Genomic DNA, 27,268 nt, shown 5'->3' on the forward strand with positions numbered 1-27,268 from the left:
CATCTGATTCAAATGTATGATATGTCAAGGTCTTTGTACTGTCATGTGTAACTAATTAAAACAAATAAAAAAATAAAATCTGAATGTAATAAAAAAATAAAATCAGAGGTCAAGCATTAAACACGATTTTTTGCCTTTGCTTTGAGGTTCATGTAAAATGAATAAATACCATATAAAGGAAGCAAGTCAACAGTGAAAATTAATCTACCTCTGTCTCTTGTTCTCTCTGTACTCATATGCCAAAGCACAACAGATAGTAGGCCATTACGGTTCTATTTCAGGTCCACACAGATCTGATATGCTCTCACAGTAATATAGGTTCCTCAAACTGATTCTAGACCTACACATCTGGGACCAACCTGGGACCAGGGAAGCCAACTCAGGAGGGAAGGAGAGGGGAAGTGAAGCAGGATTGGCAGACACAAAAGGGTAAGTCCACACAGCAAAAGTCCAGGCCAGGGAAATGCAGGCCTCTGGACCTGCCACCTTATCTCAGGACTCTAGGATGCTACACAGGGAGGAACCACAACCATTGATGTCTGGCTGGGATCTTGCAGTGCCTGGGAGCTGGGCAAAAGCAGGGAATCCAATACAAGCACTCAGGCAAGCAGGGCACTGTTGAGCAGGCAGCAGGGTAGAGGGGATGATAAAATTCTAAGAGCAACACAAAATCATGTCACTTGAACTAGGAGCCAGGAGCAGCTTGGGAAGTGAGGAAGCCCAGACTCCAGAGACATTATGGGTATCTAGGGGGAAAAAGTCATAGCTGAGTCTACCTTATACATGATGGGGACATGGGGCCCTGGTAGCTGTGAGAAGCTCAGCCTGCAAGAGATAAAAGGCAAGTTATGCATTGCAAAATAGAGGACTAGGGGTAACCAGCTTCTGTCTAGCACTAATTCCAGAGGTGGTCAGAACCAAAGATTCTGCCAGCTCTGGGGCACATCACATCTGGACTGGACATGAAAGAACTAGACCCCTCTGGTCCCTCTGGCCTGAAGAATGGGGATCAGAAGCAGCCCGGAAAGGGAGCTTGAGTCCCAGACTCACACTCATCAATATAGGAAAAGCTGGTGGAGAAGAAATGAAGTAAGACCAGCAGAGGGTGGGTGAACTGCTGGGGCCTGAGAGTCTTGGGGTTGGTTCTTCTGCAGATTTAAGACCTCAGCCAATTTCCAGCCAAGGCATCTCTGGGCTTAGGCAGAAATGTCTCCATCTGAACAAAGTAACTCATTTGAAGTCACCTGCTAATCAGAGACGATTGTTGATGAATATCCTTTTCCAAGTATCAGTTTAAGAAATGGATCAGAAGAGGGACCAATGGCTTCAGGTATTGGGTCAGCAGGGAAGGCAACAGCTGGGCCCTGAGCAGATTCCTACTTTCAGGCACCCAGGAAGTCTGTGGGAATTAGGAAATTGCCACTTCAACAGTACAACACAGCAGCAAGAGAGAAAGGGGTATTCTGACCCCCACACTGTCCATCTGAACACACCTGTTTTTTAGACCATGGACAAATGATAGTATACATTCTGAATAACTGTGGCTGAAGAAAACAGCTTTTACAAATGCCTGTGAAAACTTTTCTCCTTACTCCCTTTCAATTCCTGATTACTGTGCACACATAATGCCAAAGAAATGCTGCTCAGAGGTTTGAAGAATGAAGATCAGACCCAGAATTAGAGGCACAAAGCTTTATCAGGGGCCAGCAGTTGAGCCTCTGACATTTGCAATGGAAAAATAACAGACCAGAACTTACACCCACAAAACAACCTAGTAGAAAAATTGTTATTAAAGATTATAGGAGAATGTATCCAGAATCACTGCATAGTAACTGTACAGCTTTGAAGGACCAAAAAAAGCAAAGAAGAACATTAGGGTGACTCCCCTTTTTTATATCTACAGCATCAAACTCTCCTGGCCCCCCAAACCCCCAGAGGGGACTGTGACAGAGATGTGATAGAAACTATAAATATGAAGGCATTCTGAAGCCACTAGTTGTTTAAAAGATCATGATGGACTTGGTCAAGCATGAATGTCAGAGAAATATTAAAGAATTCATACTGTCATAAGAGACATAAGCTCCGTCATGAATGTGGCATAAACTTACCACGCTTTCCAGTTAAACTGCATGATAAAGCCAAGAACAGGCATGATTCAGGGACCACCTTCACATGACAGAGGTGACAATACTTCCTAGCAAAGGCCTCTCTACAATTAGCCAAAACTTACAGATACCTAAACTATTCATGAAAAATAGGACTAACACCATCCAAAATTCAGAAAGAAAGCTTACTTTGTACTTTCATAAATTCCAAGCTGCTTAACTTAGCATTCCAGACCAAACAGAGAGCCAGAAATATCATTTAAAACTTTCTCATAGTCACATTTGAAAAAAAGTGAAATTATTGTAATAATAATTATAATTGACTTAAAATGTAATTTTAAAAACATTTGAAGTATAATCAATATAAAAATTATTGAGCTATTTTACATTCTTCTTTCATACTTGATCTTTGAAATCCAGGATGTGTTTTGTATTTAAACCACATTTCTGTTTGGACCAGCCATATCTGAACATGTAGTGTCACATGTCACATTGGCTATTGTATTGTCCCAACTACCCACTTCCCATATTCTAGCTTAAAAATCTCATTTTTTTCTGAAAATAACCCAAATTTTAGCAAGCATAGGTGTCAGATTTTTGTAGGAAGGTCTAATTTCATTCATTCTGCCCAGGGTGCCTGGGTGTCCTTGTTTTCAACACTTGGGTAAAGTGCTGACCCCAACTGTAGGGCTACCCTGCCTGGGTTCGAATCCACCTCTCACTATGTACTAGCTGGACAAGTCATCTAACATCTTTTTTGAGCCTCAGTTTCTCCATTTTGTAGACAAATAAAAAGAGTGCTTTTTCCAGGTTATTGGGAACAAGAGGAGGCTGTGCTCTTGGGGCACTGCTCTATTCAGCCCTGTTAGTAACAGTGGAAGCAGAATTATCAGCAAAGCAGACTTTTCCTCTGCTCCACCACAGATCCTGATTTGGGGTCAGAAAAACACATCCCCTTTTCTCTCCTTATTAATTTTACCTGCAATGTATCCTGCAAACCAACCTGTATTTCAGTCTCCTAAAAAAAATCCCACCTGTGTTTAAGGATCAGATGAAACACACCTCTCCTTAACTCCCTCCTCCAAGATGGAAGCATCCCCATGGATCTGCATTCATGTTAAACTGTTCACTCTCTACAGCATCCTAATTGCTCTTGCAGGACTTAGCTCACCTCTGGCCAGTCACTCAAGGGCTAAGCCCTTATTAAATTTGTGAGTCCCACTCTCTGCCCCTGCCTTTTCACCCACTTCACATTGACCCAGGAGGCTCCCGACATTTAAAACACAATTTTGAAGCAAATGAATAAATACCCCACGGCTTTAATATAGTTGGCATTTTCCTCATTAGAAAAATTACCAATAATAAATAAAAAGGGGGATTTTTAAAGATCTTGTGAAGTGCCTTCTAGCTTTGAGATTGATTCTCTCCACGCACCCCCAACCCTGTCACCCTCTCTAAGGAGCTATCCCCTACAAGTCCCCAAATTCTCGGTTCTTTCTCCTACTGGGCCTTTTCCCGTGGAGAAGTGGTTCCCAAATAGAACTATGCCAGATCCCCCACTCCACCATAAAATGCACTGAATTCTGATTTTTCACACCCTGCCAGGTGACCGGCTGACCTGATGGATCACTGCCATTGGAGGAATTACAACCTTGCAGAGTCTCCTGTGAGATTAACCCGACAGATTCATTAACCTGACAGGTTAACGCCCAGTGTCGGTGAGGAATCCCAAGAGCTACAAAGGGCCATTAAAGAGATGTGGGCAGGCTCACTCAGTGTACACACAGTTCTTTCATAAACCACAAGGCATATTTATCCCAACTGAACAAAGGCAAAGTGATCTGACCTACAGCTTCAGAAAAGAATATAACCAGGGATGGTACGCATTCATTCACCAGATGGATTTTAGTGTCCCAAACAAAGGACGGTGAAGACAAAGGATTTTCACTTTTTGATATAGAAACCTCTCAAAATATTAAGTTCATATAATAAAATTTTCATTTGTTTAAAATGAAAATGAATCTTCAAGAAAGATCACAGACTCATTTCATTAAAGCCCTGTGTCCTTTCTCCTTTCAAAAATGGTGACTGATCCTCAAAGAAGTGTCTATATAATAAACGAGAAGCACTCATCATTTCTAGTTTTGAGAGGGGCTTGGCTTCCTGGCAGTGGGTCTTCCACACCCCTGGCAGCTCTTATTTATTGCTTCACAACACTTAGAACTGCCTGGTGGGGGAGGGAAGATAGCTCCAAACATGGCAAAGAGGGCCTGGGCCAGGTCAGTCAGTGAGTAATTGATACCATTATGGGCAACTAAAACAGGTCCCCAGATGCTTTTATTTCTGCTTTCTTAACACAGGCTGGAGGGGTGGCTGACACACCGCAGCCTCTGGGCTGCAGCAGCTCCTGAGCCAGGCAGGAAGTGCTCTGTCTCTTACTTGATCACTTCCCTCTCCCCTCCCTTCCTTCCCTTGGGCTCACCCAGCCTGGGCCCAGCAGCCCTTCAAGGCATAAGCCTTGTCAGTTCAGAAAATGCTGACAATTAATGGCCAGTAGCAGTTACAGGAAACAATTTCATCAAATCTAACCCCTGCCACCCCACAGACCAAATCCATTAGTGTGCCAGCAGCCTTTGGAAGCTATCCAGGTGCTAACTGGCTCTGGCCAGCACATATTAAGTGAGAAATTTTTAAAAGCTGTGTCTATCTCTTCTATGTCTCTGAGATTCAATTTGACACCAGCGTACAACGCAATTAACAGTCATTTTTAAAACCACTTTGTAAATGTGTAAACTGTGATCCTGGCTGAGGTCTGCAGATTTTTCCACAGTTGTTTTTTTTTTTTTTTCTGCTTGAAAGGCCAAATGGCAGAAGATGGGGTTCTCTAATGGCAGGAACCCCAAGTTCAGTCAGGTCAGACTTAAGCCGGACCTGCCTGTGTCCCCTCCAAACCTGTTTTTTTCATTGGTAAATTCAAGGTGTGGGGGCATAATGAGTAGTCGGCTCCTTTTTAATTCTCACTAACTATATCAGTCAGAGTAATACTAGACTTCGTTGCCAGAACAAATGAAGGCCCAAGCCTCCGTGACTTAACTCAACAAGCTTCCACAAAGGCCCCTGCTGGTCATTAGGAATTCCTCCATTTGGTGTCCTGGATCTGTCTCCCCCACATCTAGTGAAGCCATGTCTTAACACAAGTCTTCCAGAGTCACCACAGTAGAGCCAGGAGAGAGGTAGAGGAGGCATAGCAGGTCTTATGTCCCTGGCCTGAAGTGACCCAGGCCCTTGCTCCCACAGGTGATTGGCTGGCTCTAGTCACATGGTCTCAACCCAACTGCAGGGGATGCTGGGAAATGTACAGAAACATATGAAATATTGGGTGAGGTGACATTCCATTTTTCTTGTGGGGATAGGAAAGATAGTAGAATGAAACAGACATAATTACTCTATGTATACATGTGACCGCATGACCAATATGATTCTGCAACATGTACACTCAGAAAAATTAGAAATTATATCCTCTATGTATGATATATCAAAGTGCATAAATGCATTCTACTATCATGTATAACTAATTAAAACAAATAAAAAATTTAAAAGAAATTAAATCTATTTATCTGAACAGAACATCATGATACTCTTGTAGAAGTGAAGAAAAAGAAATTCTTCAAATTATCTGCTAGATACACAGAAAGGCAGATGGTGTCCTGGAAGGAACATGACTTAGAGGATGAACACCACACCAGATGCCCAAGCCCCAAGCAAACGCAGTTGGTGAGGTCCCCAGGAATAGGGACAAGTCAGAGGCCATGCTCTCAGCTGGATGGCAGACATTCTGTACCTGCTCACACAGGAGTCCAGTTGAGAGGCAACCAGGGCTAGCCTACTCCCAGCCCTAATCTCACTGAGGTCTGTCTGCTGTGCTGTTTACCAGGTCAGGCTATCTTTTGCATTTCTTCCAGGTAGGGCCTCTCCTCCTCTCTAAGGCTTTATTTCTGCTATGAACACCGTCATCAACAACCTGCTGGGCCAATGGCTGTCAGTCAGTGCCTGATACCAGGCCCAGAGGTAGCATAAATACCACACTGACCCCAGCTAAGGGTCCTGTACTCCCATGATTCCCCAGAAGCTCAAATTCTAGAAAAAAATAAAATAGTTGGGTAAGACTTCTGAAGATCACAGTCTCAAATGTAGCAATATAGGCCTGGCTATTTTTATTCTATATAAAGATTTCTCAAGATTTATATAATGAGAGGAGGCAGAGAGAAATTTCCCTTGATACAGATGACCAATGTCATTACTGGGAAAGCACAGGTATTGCAGAGAGTTGAAAATACTGTGTTTTTATACTAATTAATTTATTATTGTCATTGAATCCTGTTTAGACACTCAAATAAATATATTTATTTAGCCCTGTTTACTATCTTAAAGCATCTAACAATGAAAGCAGAGAGGTCAATCAAAGCAAAGAAAAATGTAGAAAAATTCACAAACAGATAAGTTCTTAGTGGGCTGCACTGACGGCTGGAATTCTGGAACCTGAAGACATAAACCCATAACAGAAGGACCAAGCCCACTTTGTGGGTTGCCTCCCTCTCAGTGGCTCTGTCAACAGTGAAAACATCAAGAAATGCTAACTTTCCTGCAGATAGGACAGTGCTGGTGAACAGCAACAATCCAGTCTTTCCTGGAATTGTTTTGACCTCTGCAGCTCAGAAGGTCAGCAGCCAGCCCATGGTAACTGTGGTGGAAAGATTCACACCCAGACCTGTTGTGTGCACACACTGCACACTGACTGGGCCTCTCATCTCTGCATGTTCCCTAGGATCATGCCAGGGCCTTTAGCAGGCAAGCACTCGGCGGCCCTCCCTCCCAAGACTCCTTTAAAATGAGACAAAGAAATAAAATTAGCCTAATTCATAACAGTAATGAGTAAAGGAGGAGAACAATCAGCCACCTACAGATTTCAATAAAGTTCTGAAAAAGAGGGAGGGGGGAAGCAAACAATATTTCAATCATAATTATATAAGGGCTACCTGTTGTTTTCCAGCATTTAGAATCAACCCAAACAAAACACGTGAGACTCAAATATGTTTGCAGAGCAGCATGTGAATGCCCCTGACCTTGAATGTGGAAGAGAAAAGGCACTGTAGGGAGAGGGTGAGATAAAGCAGAAGGGGGGGGGGCAGGGGCACTATATGGACATCGCTCTGTCAGAATGGAGAGAGGATGGGAGCAGTTGACAGAACAAGACTTGGGGGTTTTTCTGTATCCTATAAGTCTGAAAAATGACTAATAAGAAAACCAAACCAAAGTAATCATATAATCACCAAGAAACAAAAAAATAAGGGTAATGTAGGTAGACCAGCTAAATCTCCATGGTTCAGAGCTGAGAACTAAGAAAAGGCCTAATGGTGACCCATCAAGAGAGTGCAATGAAAACATATTTTAGATGTATGATGGTCACACCAGGAGAACTAGAGAACAAAAAAGCAAAAACTACTAAACATGGAAACATGGAATACAAGGTCTCTCTTCTTTTTTTAACCATTTTTTATTTTTCACTATGTGTATAAAATCATTTGGTCAAAAAATAGTAAATAAAATTAACCCAGGATAAGATGGCCTTTTCTACACATCTACCTGATGAGCGTAGCTGAGACCCAAAGCCCCTGAAGTTGGGAGCAAGGATCAAAGTTCCTTTTGTCCTCCCTCCAGCATCTCCAATCAGTAGCGTCAATGCTGTGTGTGTCTTGGGGAAACACAGTCAACACTGTACTGCACTGCATGTCTGCTATGCTCAGGGCCACCCAGTCCTCCTTCTCCCCTGACACGGTCCCACCATACCAGCAGCAGTCTTGGGATTAAAGTTTCAGTGCCTCACATCCCCAGTGCTGGAGAGCATATCATCCTACTGACCTGGGCTCCACAGAATCCCTTTACTAAGGCCTAGTGCTGTGCATACACAAGCAGCTGACATGTACATCGGCTGAGATGTGATTGCACCCATCACAGGTTGTAACAGGAAGTGGAGACAGGAGTCTTGGAAAAAATGGAGACCACACAATCCCCACTATACCCTTTTCCCCTCATTGCCTCAGCCAGGACAGTCAGCCTGGACAGTCAGCCTGGACAGTCAGGCTGCATGATTCTCATGTTTCCAAACATGTCAAAATATCATATCTGATCTATATACATGCTTTGGGGGAATAAAGCAAACACTTAGATATGGATTAAAAAAATGGTTTTGTAACATATTAGAATTAGGAAGTGGACCATCAGAACAATTTTTTTAAATAAATAAATAATTAAAAAAACTTCCAAAGGGGAAAAAATTACGACTCTAAGGTTTACCTCTAAGGTTCACCTCTAACTCAGCCTAACTACAAGAACAGCAAAGGATATGTAAAACTACTCCCAAAGATACTTGACACCATGCCTGTCTTCTGATTTAATTCAGAATGATGAAAAAAATAAGAGACTTGAGTTTGAAAACCACCAAATTAATGAGTGGACTTACTTTGAATTTTAATTTCTACAAATTTATTATAAAAAGATTTTCTTAAAAAAGACAGATAAATTTGCTGGATATTAGAAGATATTAAGGAATTATTTTAAGAAGAGATAAAGGGGAAAATACAGTTTTGAAAAGACTTAACCCATTCTATGTAACAGTGAATTTGGAAAATAGAATCCTGATTCCCCTACCTCCCCAATGAATTATGTGATTCCGAGCGAGCTTTGAAATCAGTGTCTGTTCTTGGGTGCCTCCATGTAACTGGAGACTATGTTATAAAAACTGCTGTGAAAGTCAATAAGGTGAATTTTGCAGAATCTACAAGGCAAGGCTGGCTCATAATGAACTGCTTCACACCTTCGAGTTCTCTTTTCAGGAATTCTTTCGCCCTACTCTCTTTCTCTCTCTTTTTACATTTCCATGTGTTCTAAGGACATTTACTTCATACTTTTACTACCTATTTATTTACTTCTCTTTATGCCAGCACTAAAGAACAGGTCATTATTACAATGCTTAACAGTGCTTAACCTTTATGCCCAAGACCTGCCCTCATAAAACTAAGCCAGAGATCTAGGTAAATAAAAGGCTGGTCAAGAGAAAACAAAAGTAATTCAAGGTCTTAAAATAAAATTCTTCCATGATGAGTTCTAGATCCACAAAAGCAAATATTAAAGAATTCAAAAATTCTTCCCATAACATTATCTCCTAGGATCTTCCATGTACCTTAAATACAAGTACCACAGAAAAGTGAGGCAAATATTGATAATTTTGGAGTTTTGGGGGTTGTGGTATCTTGATCTCTTTTTACCCAATAGTAATATTCTTGTTGTTGGGGCTGGGGATGTGGCTCAAGCAGTAGCACACTCGCCTGGCATTCGTGGGCGCTGGGTTTGATCCTCAGCACCACATAAAAATAAAAAAATAAAGATGTTGTGTCCACCAAAAACTAAAAAATAAATATTAAAAAAAATTCTCTCTTTCTCTCTCTCTCTAAAAAAAAAAAAAAAAAAAAAAAGATTCTTGTTGAAGTCATTCAGAGTGTTACTCCTGTTTGCTAGGTACCTACTAAGGCATGTCACGGGTTATGGGCAGAAGGAAAATTGTAATGATGACCTTCAGAGGACAAAAAAAACCGTCCAATCCCAGGACCACACAAGGTGCTATGGCCAAGGTTCACGCCTCTCTCTTCACTAATAGATTCAAGCATCATGTTTCTCCAGCACAAGCAGGTTCCCCTGACCATGCACGGGCACAGAACTGCAATAGGGCAAGTGACCGCTAAGTCATATGTTCATCAGGAAGATGGCACCCACCTTGTAGAGTTGTCTGCAGTTGCCTTTACAACTCTCCTCCCCAAACATAACTTTACAATCTACAATGAAAAACAACTCTTCAACATAGACTGGCACCAGACCACAGTGGAACTAAGCCAAGTCCCCATGATTTGAACAGAACACTAACAGGGTCTTGGCTTACCATATTTTAGTTTCCAGGAATGAGGCATAAAACACAGATCTTTTATGATCCAAAAGAAACATAACGGGGACTGATTATTCAAGCCACAATTGAATTTGGCCACATAACTTTACAATCCACATTTATCCTTCCATTCCACAGATTTAGGAATTCTACTATGTACCAGGGTTTTGCCTGAAGCTTGGAGCACTGAACTACATAATTCTTGCCCACGGTCCAGTAGAGGAGACAAACTGAACAATGAAGAAGAAACATACTACCACAAGGAAACCTCTCAATATAGAGACCACAGACTTTGAGTAAGTCTTGGCCCTGCCTGGCCAATCATTTCCCCAATCCATCTACTCTTCCATCACTTTTACCACCACAACAATTTAATCTCTAATTTGAACCTGCCACCTGAACCCTAGAGGTCCACATATAAATGACAACCTGATCTCTCCTTTGGATGTCTAATAAATACCTCAAATATTGAAGCTAAAATAGAATTCTCAATCTTACCCAACTTCCAACTATTTTCCTCCTCTGTCTTCTTCATTCAGTGAATGAAACCTCATTCACCAGTTTTGCGAGCCAAACCTTGGGTCTTCTTTGTCTCTGTTCTCTTCTACATCCCATATCCAAATGTGGAGCTGCTGAACTGTATCCAAGCTCTGATCATGCCTTTCCCCCTCAGCTTAAAACTGGTCAGTCTTTCCTACCTTTCAAAACGGGGTGTCTTCCCTCTCCTTTGGAGCACCCTGGAATTCCTATTTTTTTTTATAATGCTGCTTCCACTACTAGACTGTGAGCATCTCAGTATAATCAACTTTATTTCCACCACTGTTTGGCCTCATATAGGATACATCAATATTCTCTTGTTTGATGGAAGATAATAAATTCATTAAAGAATAAATTGATTTCTTATATGTTTATTTTGTTTATTTATTTTTTATATGCTGCTGAGGATCAAACCCAGTGCCTCACATGTGTGAGGCAAGTGCTCTGCCACTGAGCCACAACCCTAGCCTCAAATAAATTGATTTTTTATTAGATACTTTTCTAGTTGTTGGATACATAACCATGAGCAAGTCTCTGCCCCTTGGACTTTATAGCCACCAGCCACATGTGGCTTCTGAACCCTTGAAATGAGAGGCACATACCAGACCTCAAAAATTTAGTCAAGTAACGCATTAATCATTTTATATTGAATGAATTTTGAAATTCAAATATTTTGGATATATAAGGTTAAATAAAAAAAATAGTATTGAAATGAAATTTTCTCTATTTCAGTAAGAATACTAAAAATTTTAAATTATGTATATGTCTCACATTATATTTCTATTGCACAGGGCTACTCTGGGGGGAGGAGACAGAGAGCAAATGACAAATAAGAATACATTCACATTTGACATAAAGACATCTGAACTCAGGGCCAGCAGCTGGGAACACTGCCAGGAAATCCCCTGAGAGCCATAAAGATCAGCAGAGCAGGGAAAAGAGGTACTGTAAGGTCAGTTCAGAAATGTGACAGGTCCCCTCCCTGTCACAGCTTTGACGGGCAGCTGCTCACTCTGTGAGTTGCAAGTATGTAGAAGAGTAGATGCGAGGACCTAAAGGCAAGGGGGCGGTGAAGATCACCTCAAGGTCTTCTGAAAAGCAATGAAAGCCAGACTAGGAAAAGGGAGAGGAGAGATGTCAAGGAGGCAGAATCAGCAAGGCTTGGCCTGAATGTGGAGACCACGTCAAAGGATAAATTATTAAGCATCTGAGGTTTTGAGCTCAGTGCAAATAAAACTATGGAATTCCAAAGGATAACATACATACATATATATATATATATATATATATATATATATATATATATATATGTATATATATGAAGAAAGGAGCAAATAATGACTTAATATTACGTTTAAACACGCCAGGCCCAACACATAATCTCACTGTGACTTCTTCCAAATTTGGGAACAACAGTATTTCCAAAAACATTGCATGAGGAAATATCAACTGCAGAAGAGTCAGGAAACTACCTCCTGGAGGGTGGTGCTGGGCTAGCTGATCCCATTCCAGCCCCGTGGTCTGCTTCCTCGTAGGGGGTCTTTAGACTACTTTCCCTTGACCATGGTCACTGGGATTTCTAACAGAAGATTACACACACACACACACACACACACACACACACACACACGAGTCTAATTCTCCCAGGAATTGTGCTTCAGTTATTCTTCAGTAAGATCTGCTAACAGGAAAACTAATGCCAGGGTCAAACTTAAAACAGCCATCATCACCAGAGACCACCTGTTCTACAGCTAATCACAGCTCACAGGGTGAGCAGCCCCAGCGAAACCATGACAGGAAGAAGATAAAGTCACATTTTGGAACTGGTTTCATGATGCCCAGTGTTGCAGCTGACAAGCCTTTGCACAATATTAATTAAGCCTCTCTCTTAAATATAAGGATGTACACAAGGCATCTGAACTCAGAGCCAGTGGTGTGCACACACCTGGGTGCACACCCACACCTGGGTGCACACCCACACCTGGGTGCACACCCACACCTGGGTGCACACCCACACCTGGGTGCACACCCACACCTGGGTGCACACCATCAGACACTGCAGGCAGCTCACCTTAGTCGTTCTTCCTCTTTTTTTCGAAGATTGAAGTCTCTCTGAACCACCTGGAGGACATGCTCTGTTTCATCATCCGTCAAGCCGGACAGGTCCAGCTTCCTCCCCATGATTTAATATCAAACACGGACCGTGAGACAAGACCTGGGAAACCAAAGGAGAAATCACAAATTGAGGATAAGATGAAAGCTCTACATGGACAAAGTCAACCGGTTCCATCATTAAAAGAGAACTGAGTACAGAGTTTACATGTACATGTAAATAAAGGAAGCGTCTTTCTCTGCCCTCATACTCGGTCAGTAATTACATCTTCAGCAAAGGCCGCAGGGAAAATGAGAAGATAACTTATTATCTGCCAATATTATCATCCTGACTCTTAAATGAAGATGAAAGAAAGGATTCTAGTCAACAAAATGAACTATATACATCAGATTTTGTGTGCATTTCCATTAAATGACAAAAGACAAAAGCAAATATCCAAGAATTCTTAAATTCTGTGGCTTTAAATTACAAATATTATATGTAATTACAAAATAAAAAACTGTAATGTTTTTCTGAAAAAGTAATATGTATACTATGTTCCTCAAAGTTTTAATCATATAACTATGAAATAAAAGCTAGAAATCAAAAATCTATCTTCCAAGAAAGGAAACAAAGAAAGAAAAATAATTATTTTGCCATTTTCTCAGGAGTAGAAAGGATGATATTTCAGGAAAACACCTCCCAGAAGTATATACCTAAAAATTATGAAAAATTCTATAGGGGTGAGTTTTAAGAATTAAACCCAAGGTAAGCATACACTCTGCCACTGAGCTACATCCCCAACCTGGGAAACTATATTTTTAAAAGTGAACTTTAATGAATGACTGTTACTAGAGATAAAATCAAATCACATACATAATGCCAGAAAAATCTTCAGAACTGAAGGCAACCCTAAACATAGATGCAAACAACCTTAACAAAATATCAGCAAAACCATTCCAGCAAGATTTAAAGAGGGGACACCATTATCCTAAGTACATGTATGAAGACATGAATGGTGTGACTTTACTTTGTGTACAACCAGAGATATGAAAAACCGTGCTCTATACATGTAATATGAATTATAATGCATTCTGCTGTCATAAATAACAATCTGCTGTCATATATAACAAATTAAAAGAAAATGGCAATTCATTTATAATACATATGACAGGGGAAAACAGATGTAAAGAAAATTATATACCATGACCAAACAGGGTTTATCTAATTCAGTTTTCTCATCATTCAAAGAAAAATCTGTTTAATTCATCACGTTAACATAAAAAAGGAAAATGCCACGTGATCCCTTCAATAGACGTAGAAGAAAGCATTTCATAAAATCCAAAACTCATTCATTATGGAAACCCTCTGCAAACCAAGATCACAAGGAACTTCTTCAATCATATAAAGGGCATTTACAAAAGTTAAATCATTTTTTTAAAAAAATATGCAACTAACATTGTACTCAGTGACAAAAGCCTGAAGGCGCCTTAAGATCAGAAAAAAGACAAAGACATTCACTCCCACCACCTCTACTCACTACTAAATGCCCCAACGGTAATGCTATATTAATCAAGAGAAGCATTGGAATCCAGGTGGGTGCATTACTTCCTTACAGGTCTCAAAGGCGGCTTCAAATTGTTCTGTCCTCAAAGTCCTGGCACTCAGGGCCTGTGATAGGAGTGGCAGCCTGGAAGATCTCCAAATTATCCTTTGAGCCATTCTTCTATTCTCTTGACAGGTAACATCAGCTTCTTTACATATCTGCCAATCTCCGTATCAAAGTTCACTTGGCTACATCCTTGGCATTCTCTCCTTGAATTTGCCTTTTCATTCCAGACAACAGGGCCAGGCCAAGAATCTTCCAAATCTTTAAGCTTTGCTTTGCCTTTGATTATAAATTCCATCTTTGTTTCTCTCTTTTCACGTTTTATTGCAAGTAGTCAAGAGAAGCCATGCAGCACCCTCAATCCTTTGTTTACAGGTTTCTTCTGCCAAATGGCCCAAGGTATCATCTGCAAATTCCACCTTCCACAGAGCATAAGGACACAGAAACATTTCAGCCAAGTTCTTTGCCACTTCATAATAAGGACCACCTTGCCTCCTGCTTTCCATGCTCTGTCTCTCATTTCCTCCTAAGATAGCATCAGAATTGCCTTTACCATTCATCTTTTCAATATTCTAATCACAACCACTTACTAGAAGATGGAGGCTTTCTCTACAGTTCTCCTCCTCTTCAGAGAAATCACCTTTAACGCTCCACTCAAGGCAAATTAGGCTTCTTCTAGTATTCATTTGCAAACTCTTCCAAATTCTACCCACTTCTCAGTTCCAAAGCCACTTTCACATTTTCAGGTATTTATTATAGCAACATTCCATTTCTCAGTACCAATTTCTGTCTTCGTCCACTCAGGCCACTTAGCAAAATACCTTAGTAAGCTGAGTAATTTATAAAGAGTTTCTCTCAGGAGGCTGGGGAGTCTAAGATTGAAGTGCTAGAAGATTCAGTATCTGGGGAGGGCTGCTCTCTGCTTCCAAAATGGCGCCTTCTTGCTGAGTTCCCATATGGTGGGAGGGCAAACAGTGTAAATGTGTGTGTCCTCATGAGAAGAGAGGCAAAGACAGGCAGCTCTCTGGAGCCTCTTTTATAATCCCATTCATGTGGAGCCCTCATGGTTTAATTACTTCCCAAAAGGCCTCACCTCTTTATACCATCACATTGAGGAGTAAGTTCCTGCATGAATTTGGGAGGGGCACAAATTTTCAGACTGTGGCCACAAACCAGGCTTTTTCTAACACCTACCTCAACACTCTTTGAGCCTCTACCCATTACTCACTTCTACATTTTTAGGTACTCATTACAGCAGTACCTTACTCTTTTAAAGATAATCTGCATTAGTTTTGTCGAATTGCCACAACAAAGTACTTCAGACGGGATGACATAACAACAGAATTGTCTTTCCTCACTGTTCCGGAGGCTGGAAGTCTGAGATGCAAGTGTGAGCAGAGCTGATTTCTTCTCAGGCCTCTCCCCTTGGCTTGAAGTTGCTCATCTTCTCCCTCTTTCTTGAATTTTAGGAGGACACAACCCATACACAGTCCATACCCGTAGGCATAAAGAACAATGGGATATAGAGTCTGGAAATAGGTAAACACAACAATTATACTGCAAAGATGCCAGGGTAAATCAATGTGAGAAAGGAGAGTCTATTCAACGAATGATTCTGGAACACCTGAATATCCATCTAGAAAAATAAAAGGGACATCAACCTATATATCAACTCACACTCAAAAAAAATTAATTCAACATTTATCATAGAGGGTAAACCTAAAACTATAAAACTTCTAAAGAAACAAAGGGAAAAAATGTGAACAATTTTAGGGTAAGCAAAGATTTTAAGACACAAAAATCATTATCCAGAAAGAGTAAATGTCATGACTTGGACTTCATTATAATGAAATCCTTCTGCTCTTCCAAAAACACTCTTTAAAAAAAAATCAAAAAGCAAACCACCAAATGAGAAAAAAATATTTGCAATAAACATCTCTTACAACTTGTATCCTGAATAGGTAAAAATTATTCCAATATAAGAAGCAGCTAATTTTAAAATAAGCAAAAGACTGAAACAGCTATTTCACAAAAGAGCACATGCAAGTGGCCAAGAAGCACATGAAAAGATATTCAATATAGGGTAAACACTAAATGAAACTTTAGATAAAAGGTGTAAACATCTGCAAGAGGTGGTAATAAGGAATCTGTTAATTTTTATATAACTTTGTAGAAAAATCATGTATGCAAAACTATTAGAAAAATATTTTAAAGGTGGGTAATACATTTGAAATTTTGGAAAGAAAAGACAAATTCTTAGAAAACTATATTTTATTAAAATTGATTTGAGAATAATTAGAAGACCAAAACAACTTATTGTCATTCAAGAATATGAATCAATCAATAATACTTCCCAAATACATCAAACTCAAATGATTTTTCCAAATTCCATATGTTTAAGGTAAAAAAAATGCATAGAAATGAGGGAATACTCCTCCAGCCATTTTATAAGGCTTATTAATAACCCAAACCATACTAGAATGCAGATATTTTTTCAATGTTAGTTTCATTCTAAATTAATTGCAAAAATGAAAACAAAATATTGGCAAAACAAACATATAAATGAATGTAAAAGACAGCACATGATGACCACAGGAAGTCTATTCTAATAATACAAGGTTGATATAACTTGAATACTGGTTCACGTAATTCAATGACTCACTAATTAAAAAAAGAAAACACAATGATTATTTCAATTGATATAGAAAAAGAAATCCCATTCATGATTTATTTTATTTTTTTTTATTGTTGGTTGTTCAAAACATTACATAGTTCTTAATATATCATATTTCACAGTTTGATTCAAGTGGGTTATGAACTCCCATTTTTACCCCGTATACAGATTGCTATATCACATCAGTTACACTTCCATTGATTTACATATTGCCATTCTAGTGTCTGACGTATTCTGCTGTCTATCCTATTCTCTACTATCCCCCTTCCCCTCCCCTCCCCTCCCCTCCCCTTTTCTCTCTCTACCCCCTCTACTGTAAATCATTTCTTCCACTTGTATTATTCTTCTCTTACCCCTCCTTTCCTCTTATATGTAATTTTGTATAACCCTGAGGATCACCTTCCATTTCCATGCGATTTCCCTTCTCACTCCCTGTCCCTCCCACCTCTTGTCCCTGTTAATCTTCTTCTCAAGCTCTTCGTCCCTACCCTGTCCTTGGTTACTCCCCTTATATCAAAGAAGTCATTTGGCATTTGTTTTTTAAGGATTGGCTAGCTTCACTTAGCATAATCTGCTCTAATGCCATCCATTTCCCTCCAAATTCTATGATTTTGTCATTTTTTAATGCAGAGTAATACTCCATTGTGTATAAATGCCACATTTTTTTTTTATCCATTCATCTATTGAAGGGCATCTAGGTTGGTTCCACAATCTTGCTATCGTGAATTGTGCTGCTATGAACATCGATGTAGCAGTGTCCCTGTAGCATGCTCTTATTAGGTCTTTAGGGAATAGACCAAGAAGGGGAATAGCTGGGTCAAATGGTGGTTCCATTCCCAGCTTTCCAAGAAATCTCCATACTGCTTTCCAAATTGGCTGCACCAATTTGCAGTCCCACCAACAATGAACAAGTGTACCCTTTTCCCCACATCCTCTCCAGCACTTGTTGTTGTTGCACTTCATAATGGCTGCCAATCTTACTGGAGTGAGATGGTATCTTAGGGTGGTTTTGATTTGCATTTCTCTGACTGCTAGCGATGGTGAGCATTTTTTCATGTACTTATTGATTGATTGTATGTCCTCCTCTGAGAAGTGTCTGTTCAGGTCCTTGGCCCATTTGTTGATTGGGTTATTTGTTATCTTATTGTCTAATTTTTTGAGTTCTTTGTATACTCTGGATATTAGGGCTCTATCTGAAGTGTGTGGAGTAAAGATTTGTTCCCAGGATGTAGGCTCCCTGTTTATCTCTCTTATTGTTTCTTTTGCTGAGAAAAAAACTTTTTAGTTTGAGTAAGTCCCATTTGTTGATTCTAGTTGTTAACTCTTGCGCTATGGGTGTCCGATTGAGGAATTTGGAGCCTGACCCCACAGTCTGTAGATCATAGCCAACTTTTTCTTCTATCAGACACCGTGTCTCTGATTTAATATCAAGCTCCTTGATCCATTTTGAGTTGACTTTTGTGCATGGCGAGAGAAAGGGATTCAGTTTCATTTTGATGCAAATGGATTTCCAGTTTTCCCAGCACCATTTGTTGAAGATGCTATCCTTCCTCCACTGCATGCTTTTAGCCCCTTTATCAAACATAAGATAGTTGCAGTTTTGTGGATTGGTTACTGTGTCCTCTATTCTGTACCATTGGTCCATCCGCCTGTTTTGGTACCAGTACCATGCTGTTTTTGTTACTATTGCTCTGTAGTATAGTTTGAAGTCTGGTAAAGCTATACCACCTGATTCACACTTCCTGCTTAGCATTGTTTTTGCTATTCTGGGTCTTTTATTATTCCATATGAATTTCATGATTGTTTTATCTATTTCTACAAGAAATGCTGTTGGGATTTTGATTGGCATTGCATTGAACTTATATAGAACTTTTGGTAATATTGCCATTTTGATGATGTTAGTTCTGCCTATCCATGAACAGGGTATATTTTTCCATCTTCTGAGGTCTTCTTCTGTATCTCTCTTTAGGGTTCTGTAGTTTTCATTGTATAAGTCTTTCACCTCTTTTGTTAGGTTGATTCCCTAGTATTTTATTTTTGGGGGGGATATTGTGAATGATTTTGAAAAGATAAAAATTCTTAGCCACTACGACCTACACACTGTGGGGTCGGGCTCCAAATTCCTCAATAGGACACCCATAGCACAAGAATTAATATCTAGAATCAACAAATGGGACTTGCTCAAACTAAAAAGTTTTTTTCTCAGCAAAAGAAACAATAAGAGAGGTAAATAGGGAGCCTACATCATGGGAACAAATCTTTACTCCTCACACTTCAGATAGAGCCCTAATATCCAGAGTATATAAAGAACTCAAAAAACTAGACAATAAGATAACAAATAACCCAATCAACAAATGGGCCAAGGACCTAAACAGACACTTCTCAGAGGAGGACATACATTCAATCAACAAGTACATGAAAAAATGCTCACCATCGCTAGCAGTCAGAGAAATGCAAATCAAAACCACCCTAAGATACCATCTCACTCCAGTAAGATTGGCAGCCATTAGGAAGTCAAACAACAACAAGTGCTGGCGAGGATGTGGGGAAAAGGGTACACTTGTACATTGTTGGTAGGACTGCAAATTGGTGCAACCAATTTGGAAAGCAGTATGGAGATTTCTTGGAAAGCTGGGAATGGAACCACCATTTGACCCAGCTATTCCCCTTCTCGGTCTATTCCCTAAAGACCTAAAAAGAGCATGCTACAGGGACACTGCTACATCGATGTTCATAGCAGTACAATTCACAATAGCAAGACTGTGGAAGCAACCTAGATGCCCTTCAATAGACGAATGGATAAAAAAAAATGTGGCATTTATACACAATGGAGTATTACTCTGCATTAAAAAATGATAAAATTATAGAATTTGGAGGGAAATGGATGGCATTAGAGCAGATTATGCTAAGTGAAGCTAGCCAATCCCTAAAAAACAAATGCCAAATGTCTTCTTTGATATAAGGAAAGTAACTAAGAGCAGAGTAGGGAAGAAGAGCATGAGAAGAAGACTAACATTAAACAGGGATGAGAGGTGGGAGGGACAGGGAGAGAGAAGGGAAATTGCTTGGAAATGGAAGGAGATCCTCAGAGTTATACAAAATTACATACAAGAGGAAGTGAGGGGAAAGGGAAAAATAATACAAGGGGGAGAAATGAATTACAGTAGAGGGGGTAGAGAGAGAAGAGGGGAGGGGAGGGGAGGGGAGGGGGAAAAGTAGAGGATAGGAAAGGCAGCAGAATACAACAGACATGAGTATGTCAATATGTAAATCAGTGGAAGTGTAACAGATGTGACTCTGCAATCTGTATACGGGGTAAAAATGGGAGTTCATAACCCACTTGAATCAAAGTGTGAAATATGATATATCAAGAACTATGTAATGTTTTGAACAACCAATAAAAAAATTTTAAAAAAAATTCTTAGCCACATAGGAACAAAAGGAAATTTCCTTAAATCTGACAGAGAATGACAACAAAAAAAATGAACCGAAAATATCACACTTATTAGGGAAACGTTGAAAATATTTAGAGAACATCTACAAAAAGTACACCGGTGACATCAAACTTAAGAAGAAAACATGGAAAAGATTCTTTTGAAGATTCTCATAAAACACATGTATATTAGATATTACCAGATCTAAATATAATACTGGAAAACCTAGACAGAGCTATTAAACCAGAAAAGGAAATAAAAGATGTAAAGATGGCAGGGGAGAAGAAACACAACTCTTATTTGCCAATGATGCTATTGTATATGTAGAATTTATAAAAGAATCTACTGGCAAGTCATTGAAATTAATGAGTTAAAGCAAGGAACACAAAATCAACATATAAAAACTAAATGCATTTTATAGACTAGAGGAGAACAGAAAATATGACAATAATTAAAACAGTGTGATTTAGGAAAACCTCAGCAAAGGAGTACTCAAGAATAAATTTACAAAATCTATACAAAGGTCTCGTACAGAAATTATAAAACTTAATTTAAAGACTTTAAGTTACAGTATACATGAGCTGGAAGATTTAAGTTAAAAATGTCAGTTTTGCCAAATTGTCTAAAGATTCAACACAATTTCAGTCAAAATCCCAACACAGATTTTGTGAAACTTGGCAAGATGGTTCTAATATTTATACAGAAAGCAAAAGGCTAAAAAAGACTGAGACTCCTAAAGAAAATGATTGATGTGTGTGGGCATTTAATAAAGTGTGGTGTTGGTGCAGGAACAATAAAACTGATCAATGGAACAGAGCAAAAATATAATTACTTGTATAGGGATATTTGAGACATAAAAGTAATGACTTTGTATTTCAGAGGGAATCTGGTGTTGGACAACTGCAAAATAACAAATTTGGATCCATTCCATCCACAAAACATCAATTCCAAATCAATATAAAAAGACACCACAAAGAGAGTGAAAAGACAACCCCAAAACTGGGAACAAATATTTGCAATACATATAACTGACAAAGGACTCATATTTAGATTATAGAAAGAACTTCTACAATTAAATCAGAAAAAAAAACCAAGCAACTGATAGATAAATGAGCAAAAGATATAAACAGACATCTGTAGAAGAAATGGCAAAAATAATATGGAATGATCCTTAATTTCACTGGTATTTATAGAACTACACATTAAATCCAATGCTATAGTTTGAATCCTGAGTGTCCCCAAAGGTACATATATTGAAGACTTAATTCTCAGCCTGTAGCAAGACTGGGAGGTGGTAGGACCTTTAAGATGGAGGGCAGAGTGGCAGGAAGTTATGTCATTTGGGGTGTGCCCTATAGGGGAGACTCCACCTCTTTCTGTCTCTCCAAAATATTGCCAGAAGGTAAGCAATTTTTTCCACCATGCACTTCTGTGATGGGCTAGTTCCTCACACAGACCCAAAAGCAATAGGGCCAAGAGACCAGAGACTGAAACTTTTAGCCAAAATAAACCTTTTCTCCTTACAAGTTGATTACCTCAGGGATTTTGACACAGTGACAGAAAGCTAACATACTCACCAAAACAAAAATGTATATCAAATATTGGCAGGAGGTAGAACAATGGTAGATTTCTAACAAGGGTATAAATCGGTACAATCTTTTCATAACACAATCAATTTTCATTTAAATAGTTGAAGATGTGTGTAAGCATATTCCTCAGATATTATTATCTGATATATAATCATATAATCTGAAGTGCTAATTTTCACCTATAAAAATTTTCACCTATTAAAGATAGCCATTTCTCACAGTTCAGCCTTACAGAAGAATATCAATAGCAGTCACATTCAAAATAATACAAAATAAAATGAAATAAATAAAACCTGGAAACAACCAGATTTTATCGAAGCATGAACCCTATGTTGTTTCTGCTTTGGGTTAAACATTTTCCACCATCAGAATATGATAAATCCATCTGAATTCTAATAGTGGTGTCTTCTGTAATATAGTAGAAGATACCTTATGGATAAAGCCATGACTTTCTCAGAAAGAACAGAGAAAGAGAAGGAGCCAATATGGATACAGCCATGCTTATATAATCTTAAGAACTTATTTCTCTTTTAAAATTTGAGGTCCCAGCTCCCTGTTCCTCTTTTGAGCATGTCACAACTCAGGACAGAAGATCCCACTATTTGGTTGTTAGTTTAGAAAGTTTATCTGCCCTTTTCATTTCCAAATAATGGCAATAAACTTAGAGAACAGAACAGCTTCAGTCCTTAGAAGTCTTTTGCTAAATGGTTTAAAACCTCATGACTGTATAATGCAAACTAATCTTCAGATTTAACCAGAAAACCATTACAGGAATTCCAAACATTTTTAAAAAATGTTTGTTTCTTCACTCCTGTAATGGTATTTGTTGAAAATAAATCTTGAGTCCACTTTGGGAGTCCAGTGGGAGGAGAGCCTGGAGGGCTGGGTGCACCTGCTGGTCAGCAGAAGTCGGTACAAGTTCCGACTCTACCCCAAGGCTTCAGAGTAGAGGGAAAGTTTCCCCAGTCACCATCCCCAAGTAGTGAGCATCAGACTGGAGGGCACAGCAGACATGCAGCCTGACTTCTTTTTAAACACCTCATTCAAGGTGATAATGACCCTTTGGAGTTTCCCAGAAGGTGGCATGTTTGTCCCTTCAACCTCAGTGGCTTTTGGTTTACTGACAATTTTAAATGAGATTCTAAGTTGCCAGTTAGCGAAAGAAGTGGCAGCTTTGATCATGTCAAATCTGAAAACAAACAGCAACCTAGTCTCAAGAGGAATAAATGGTCTCTTTAAAGAAATAAATAAAGTAGCTCTAAATGGACAAGACAGAGAATACTGAGAACATGTTCTAGGAAATGGAGAAAGCGTCCTCCTTTTTTGACAAGAAACATGATTAAATTTATGGTATGACAACACCAACAGCATCTTAGGGTGAAGATCCCTATGCTCCTTGAGTTAGGTCCCTCATACAGGACCCTCTACTTGCAGATGAGGAGATGCAAGCCCGGGAGAGGAAAGCGGATACTCAAAGACACACAGCAGTTGAAGGAGCCTTGACCTGCTCGGCACTACCTGCCCTCGATTTCCTCGGGTGCATCCAACCAAGATGCAACAGCGAGTACCTTTTAAAATTTAGTAATGAGAAAATTAATACAACTTGAACACTTAATTATATCGCCATTTCCCAAAAGTGTCTTTTGAAGGTTATTGTTCCCACAAGCAGTCTGAGAACAAGGAGCTCTGTGGTGTAATAAATTTGAGAAATGCTTCAAATTATATTGCCCTCTTGAGGCTCCACAAAGCATTCTAGCTCATCAGTGCTTCTAAGAAGCGTGTCGCTAAAGCATCAGTTTGATTTTGTTTGACCCCGTATTTCTCATATGTATTTGTCTTGCAGAAACATTTCCTTGATAGCATCTATCTTTTCACATCTAAAGAACTGACTATCTGGGAAACTCAGTGCAAAGTCAAACCAATGATGAGGAGCTCTCCAGTCACTACTGCAACATGATTACTAAATTGCTTTAGTTGTGTTTTTTTAATATAATTATCATAGAAGCTACTAAGTTAGATGAGCTTTAGCAGAAGTTGATGATTTAAAAAGCAAAGCAAATGAATACAACTTTGCTACTGCAAGACCCAAACAAAGGTAGAATTATCTACACTATTCTTTGGTAGAATAACCAGCATGAGGAAGAACAGGAAATGCTTCTAGTGGGTATTGGTTAGCAAAAACCTTACAAAAGAAAAAAGTTGCAATACTAACTATATACATAATGGGAGATTCACCATGAAAAGTCAATGTCTATAAGAGTGACAATTTGGAAAGGAATCTAGAATAGAAAGGTCAAGGACAAACGATTGAGTGAGACCTTTACAAGCCCAAATTTTTGCTGTGTGTGTGTGTGTATGTGTGTGCATGCTCGCCATGCATCTAATATTTAAGAAAGGTAAAAAGATTAAGTTGAAATATTTAAAGTCCTAAAAGCAATAAAGGGTAAATACTTTGGAGACTTCCCACTTTGACCGTGACTGGGTTTTTTTGTTCTGTTCTGTTTTGGTTTTTTTTTTTTTTTTGGTTTTGTTTTTTTGCTGGAATTGAAAAGAAAGTTTTTATTCCTACAGAGGAATAAAACTGTTAGAACGCTCTCTTTCAATAGACTTGGGGTATGTGTGTTGGGAGAAAGGGGAATTAAAGAACTTAACCAGAGAAGGAACAAAAAGCATCAATGATTAAGATGTGCTTCAGTTTTCCCAGCACCATTTGTTGAAGATGCTATCCTTCCTCCATTGCATGCTTTTAGCCCCTTTATCAAATATAAGAAAGTTAACAAATGGGACTTGCTCAAACTAAAAAGTTTTTTCTCAGCAAAAGAAACAATAAGAGAGGTAAATAGGGAGCCTACATCATGGGAACAAATCTTTACTCCTCACACTTCAGATAGAGCCCTAATATCCAGAGTATATAAAGAACTCAAAAAATTAGACAATAAGATAACAAATAACCCAATCAACAAATGGGCCAAGGACCTAAACAGACACTTCTCAGAGGAGGACATACAATCAATCAACAAGTACATGAAAAAATGCTCACCATCGCTAGCAGTCAGAGAAATGCAAATCAAAACCACCCTAAGATATCATCTCACTCCAGTAAGATTGGCAGCCATTAGGAAGTCAAACAACAACAAGTGCTGGCGAGGATGTGGGGAAAAGGGTACACTTGTACATTGTTGGTGGGACTGCAAATTGGTGCAACCAATTTGGAAAGCAGTATGGAGATTTCTTGGAAAGCTGGGAATGGAACCACCATTTGATCCAGCTATTCCCCTTCTCGGTCTATTCCCTAAAGACCTAAAAAGAGCATGCTACAGGGACACTGCTACATTGATGTTCATAGCAGTACAATTCACAATAGCAAGACTGTGGAAGCAACCTAGATGCCCTTCAATAGACGAATGGATAAAAAAAAATGTGGCATTTATACACAATGGAGTATTACTCTGCATTAAAAAATGATAAAATTATAGAATTTGGAGGGAAATGGATGGCATTAGAGCAGATTATGCTAAGTGAAGCTAGCCAATCCCTAAAAAACAAATGCCAAATGTCTTCTTTGATATAAGGAAAGTAACTAAGAGCAGAGTAGGGAAGAAGAGCATGAGAAGAAGACTAACATTAAACAGGGATGAGAGGTGGGAGGGACAGGGAGAGAGAAGGGAAATTGCTTGGAAATGGAAGGAGATCCTCAGAGTTATACAAAATTACATACAAGAGGAAGTGAGGGGAAAGGGAAAAATAATACAAGGGGGAGAAATGAATTACAGTAGAGGGGGTAGAGAGAGAAGAGGGGAGGGGAGGGGAGGGGAGGGGGAAAAGTAGAGGATAGGAAAGGCAGCAGAATACAACAGACATGAGTATGTCAATATGTAAATCAGTGGAAGTGTAACAGATGTGACTCTGCAATCTGTATACGGGGTAAAAATGGGAGTTCATAACCCACTTGAATCAAAGTGTGAAATATGATATATCAAGAACTATGTAATGTTTTGAAAAACCAATAAAAAAAAAGTGTGAAAAAAAAAAAAGATGTGCTTCACTGTGACTGTATCCTTGGACTGAGCGAGGGCTCACTGACCTTCACCTTCAAAGGCATCATTCCTGTCACGAACTGACTCCTCTTCCGAAATCCACCCCATTCCCAAACATAAGAGCAGGCCGGTGCAGACAAGATCAGTCTTGGGGCACAGCTGATTGGTCCAGAGCTATCATGTGACACATGCTGGATGTGGGAGCCCCTCTCCAGGGCATTTGATATTGACCTTCAGTGACTGTGTGTTAATCTTTCCGTGGCCCGCTGCACTCCTACCTTTTATCAAACAATTCATTTTGCATTCTGTCTTGCTTCCTTTTATCACTTCATTTTGTTTTAAACCACTAACAAATGGCCTTCGAAATCTCACAAAGCTGGCCAGGTTGGCTCACTGCCCCAATACTATTTACTGACCAATATACCTGACTTAGATGGAGCATGAACATGATCGAAAGAAAAAGAGACTCACATGCATCTTCCTCACAGCTCTCTGTGCTGCCCTGTCCTGAGCTGTGATCTGCAAGTTAATCTCATCCCAGTGCACACTTTAAAACCTGGCATTGCAAATCACCTCTTGTTATTTTTCTTTTTAAAAATAGTTTGGCTAACTTTGCCCCTTTAAACTTGAAAACCATTTACCAAATCTGGAGTAAACATTCAGATAAGATTATTATCGATTGAGAAATGCACCAATTGATTTGAGAAAGAGCTGCCATTTTACAATGTTAGGTTTTCTTAGAAAGAAATATAAATAAAGTTTGTGCAAAAATAACACCCAACCTTTTACTGTATAAAATCAAAATGTTCACGAAGCCAAAAATAATAATAAAGATAAGTAAAAGAAAAAGGCAAATGACAATCTAGGAAAAATTCAGGAAATAATTATCCTACTATATTAAACACATTTTTAGAATACTAAAAAAAAAACCAAAATTATCTAGAAGATAAAATAACAAGGGCTCATGAAAAAGGCAAGACATCAATTATCAATGCCCCAAATACAGTTGAATAAAAATATTCCTATCACTAGTAATGGGATAAATAACAATTATAACCAAATTCAATACCATTTATTGCATTCCATGAATAAAGAACTGCTTAAACATTTTATGTACCAACCCACTCAATTATCACAGGCTTGAGGGTAGAGATAAAATTGTACCAGTTTTGCAGGTGAGTAAATGAGTCAAAGG

The 27,268-nt window shown here is 39.1% G+C and overlaps 1 protein-coding gene across 3 annotated transcripts in view; it reads right to left on the reverse strand.

The window, feature by feature from the left end:
* Positions 1-27,268, reverse strand: part of MYRIP (myosin VIIA and Rab interacting protein) — a 335,039-nt gene that overhangs the window by 257,444 nt on the left and 50,327 nt on the right. For all 3 annotated transcript variants that reach the window (XM_081284476.1, XM_081284475.1, XM_081284474.1), the window contains exon 2: positions 12,710-12,853. In XM_081284476.1, the coding sequence (XP_081140602.1) occupies positions 12,710-12,819 (110 nt within the window). In that variant the 5' untranslated portion in view covers positions 12,820-12,853. The remainder of the gene's footprint in view (positions 1-12,709; positions 12,854-27,268) is intronic.

This window comes from Spermophilus citellus (assembly GCF_964194105.1).
Source record: "Spermophilus citellus genome assembly, chromosome: 3".
In the NCBI taxonomy this organism is placed as follows: domain Eukaryota; kingdom Metazoa; phylum Chordata; class Mammalia; order Rodentia; family Sciuridae; genus Spermophilus; species Spermophilus citellus.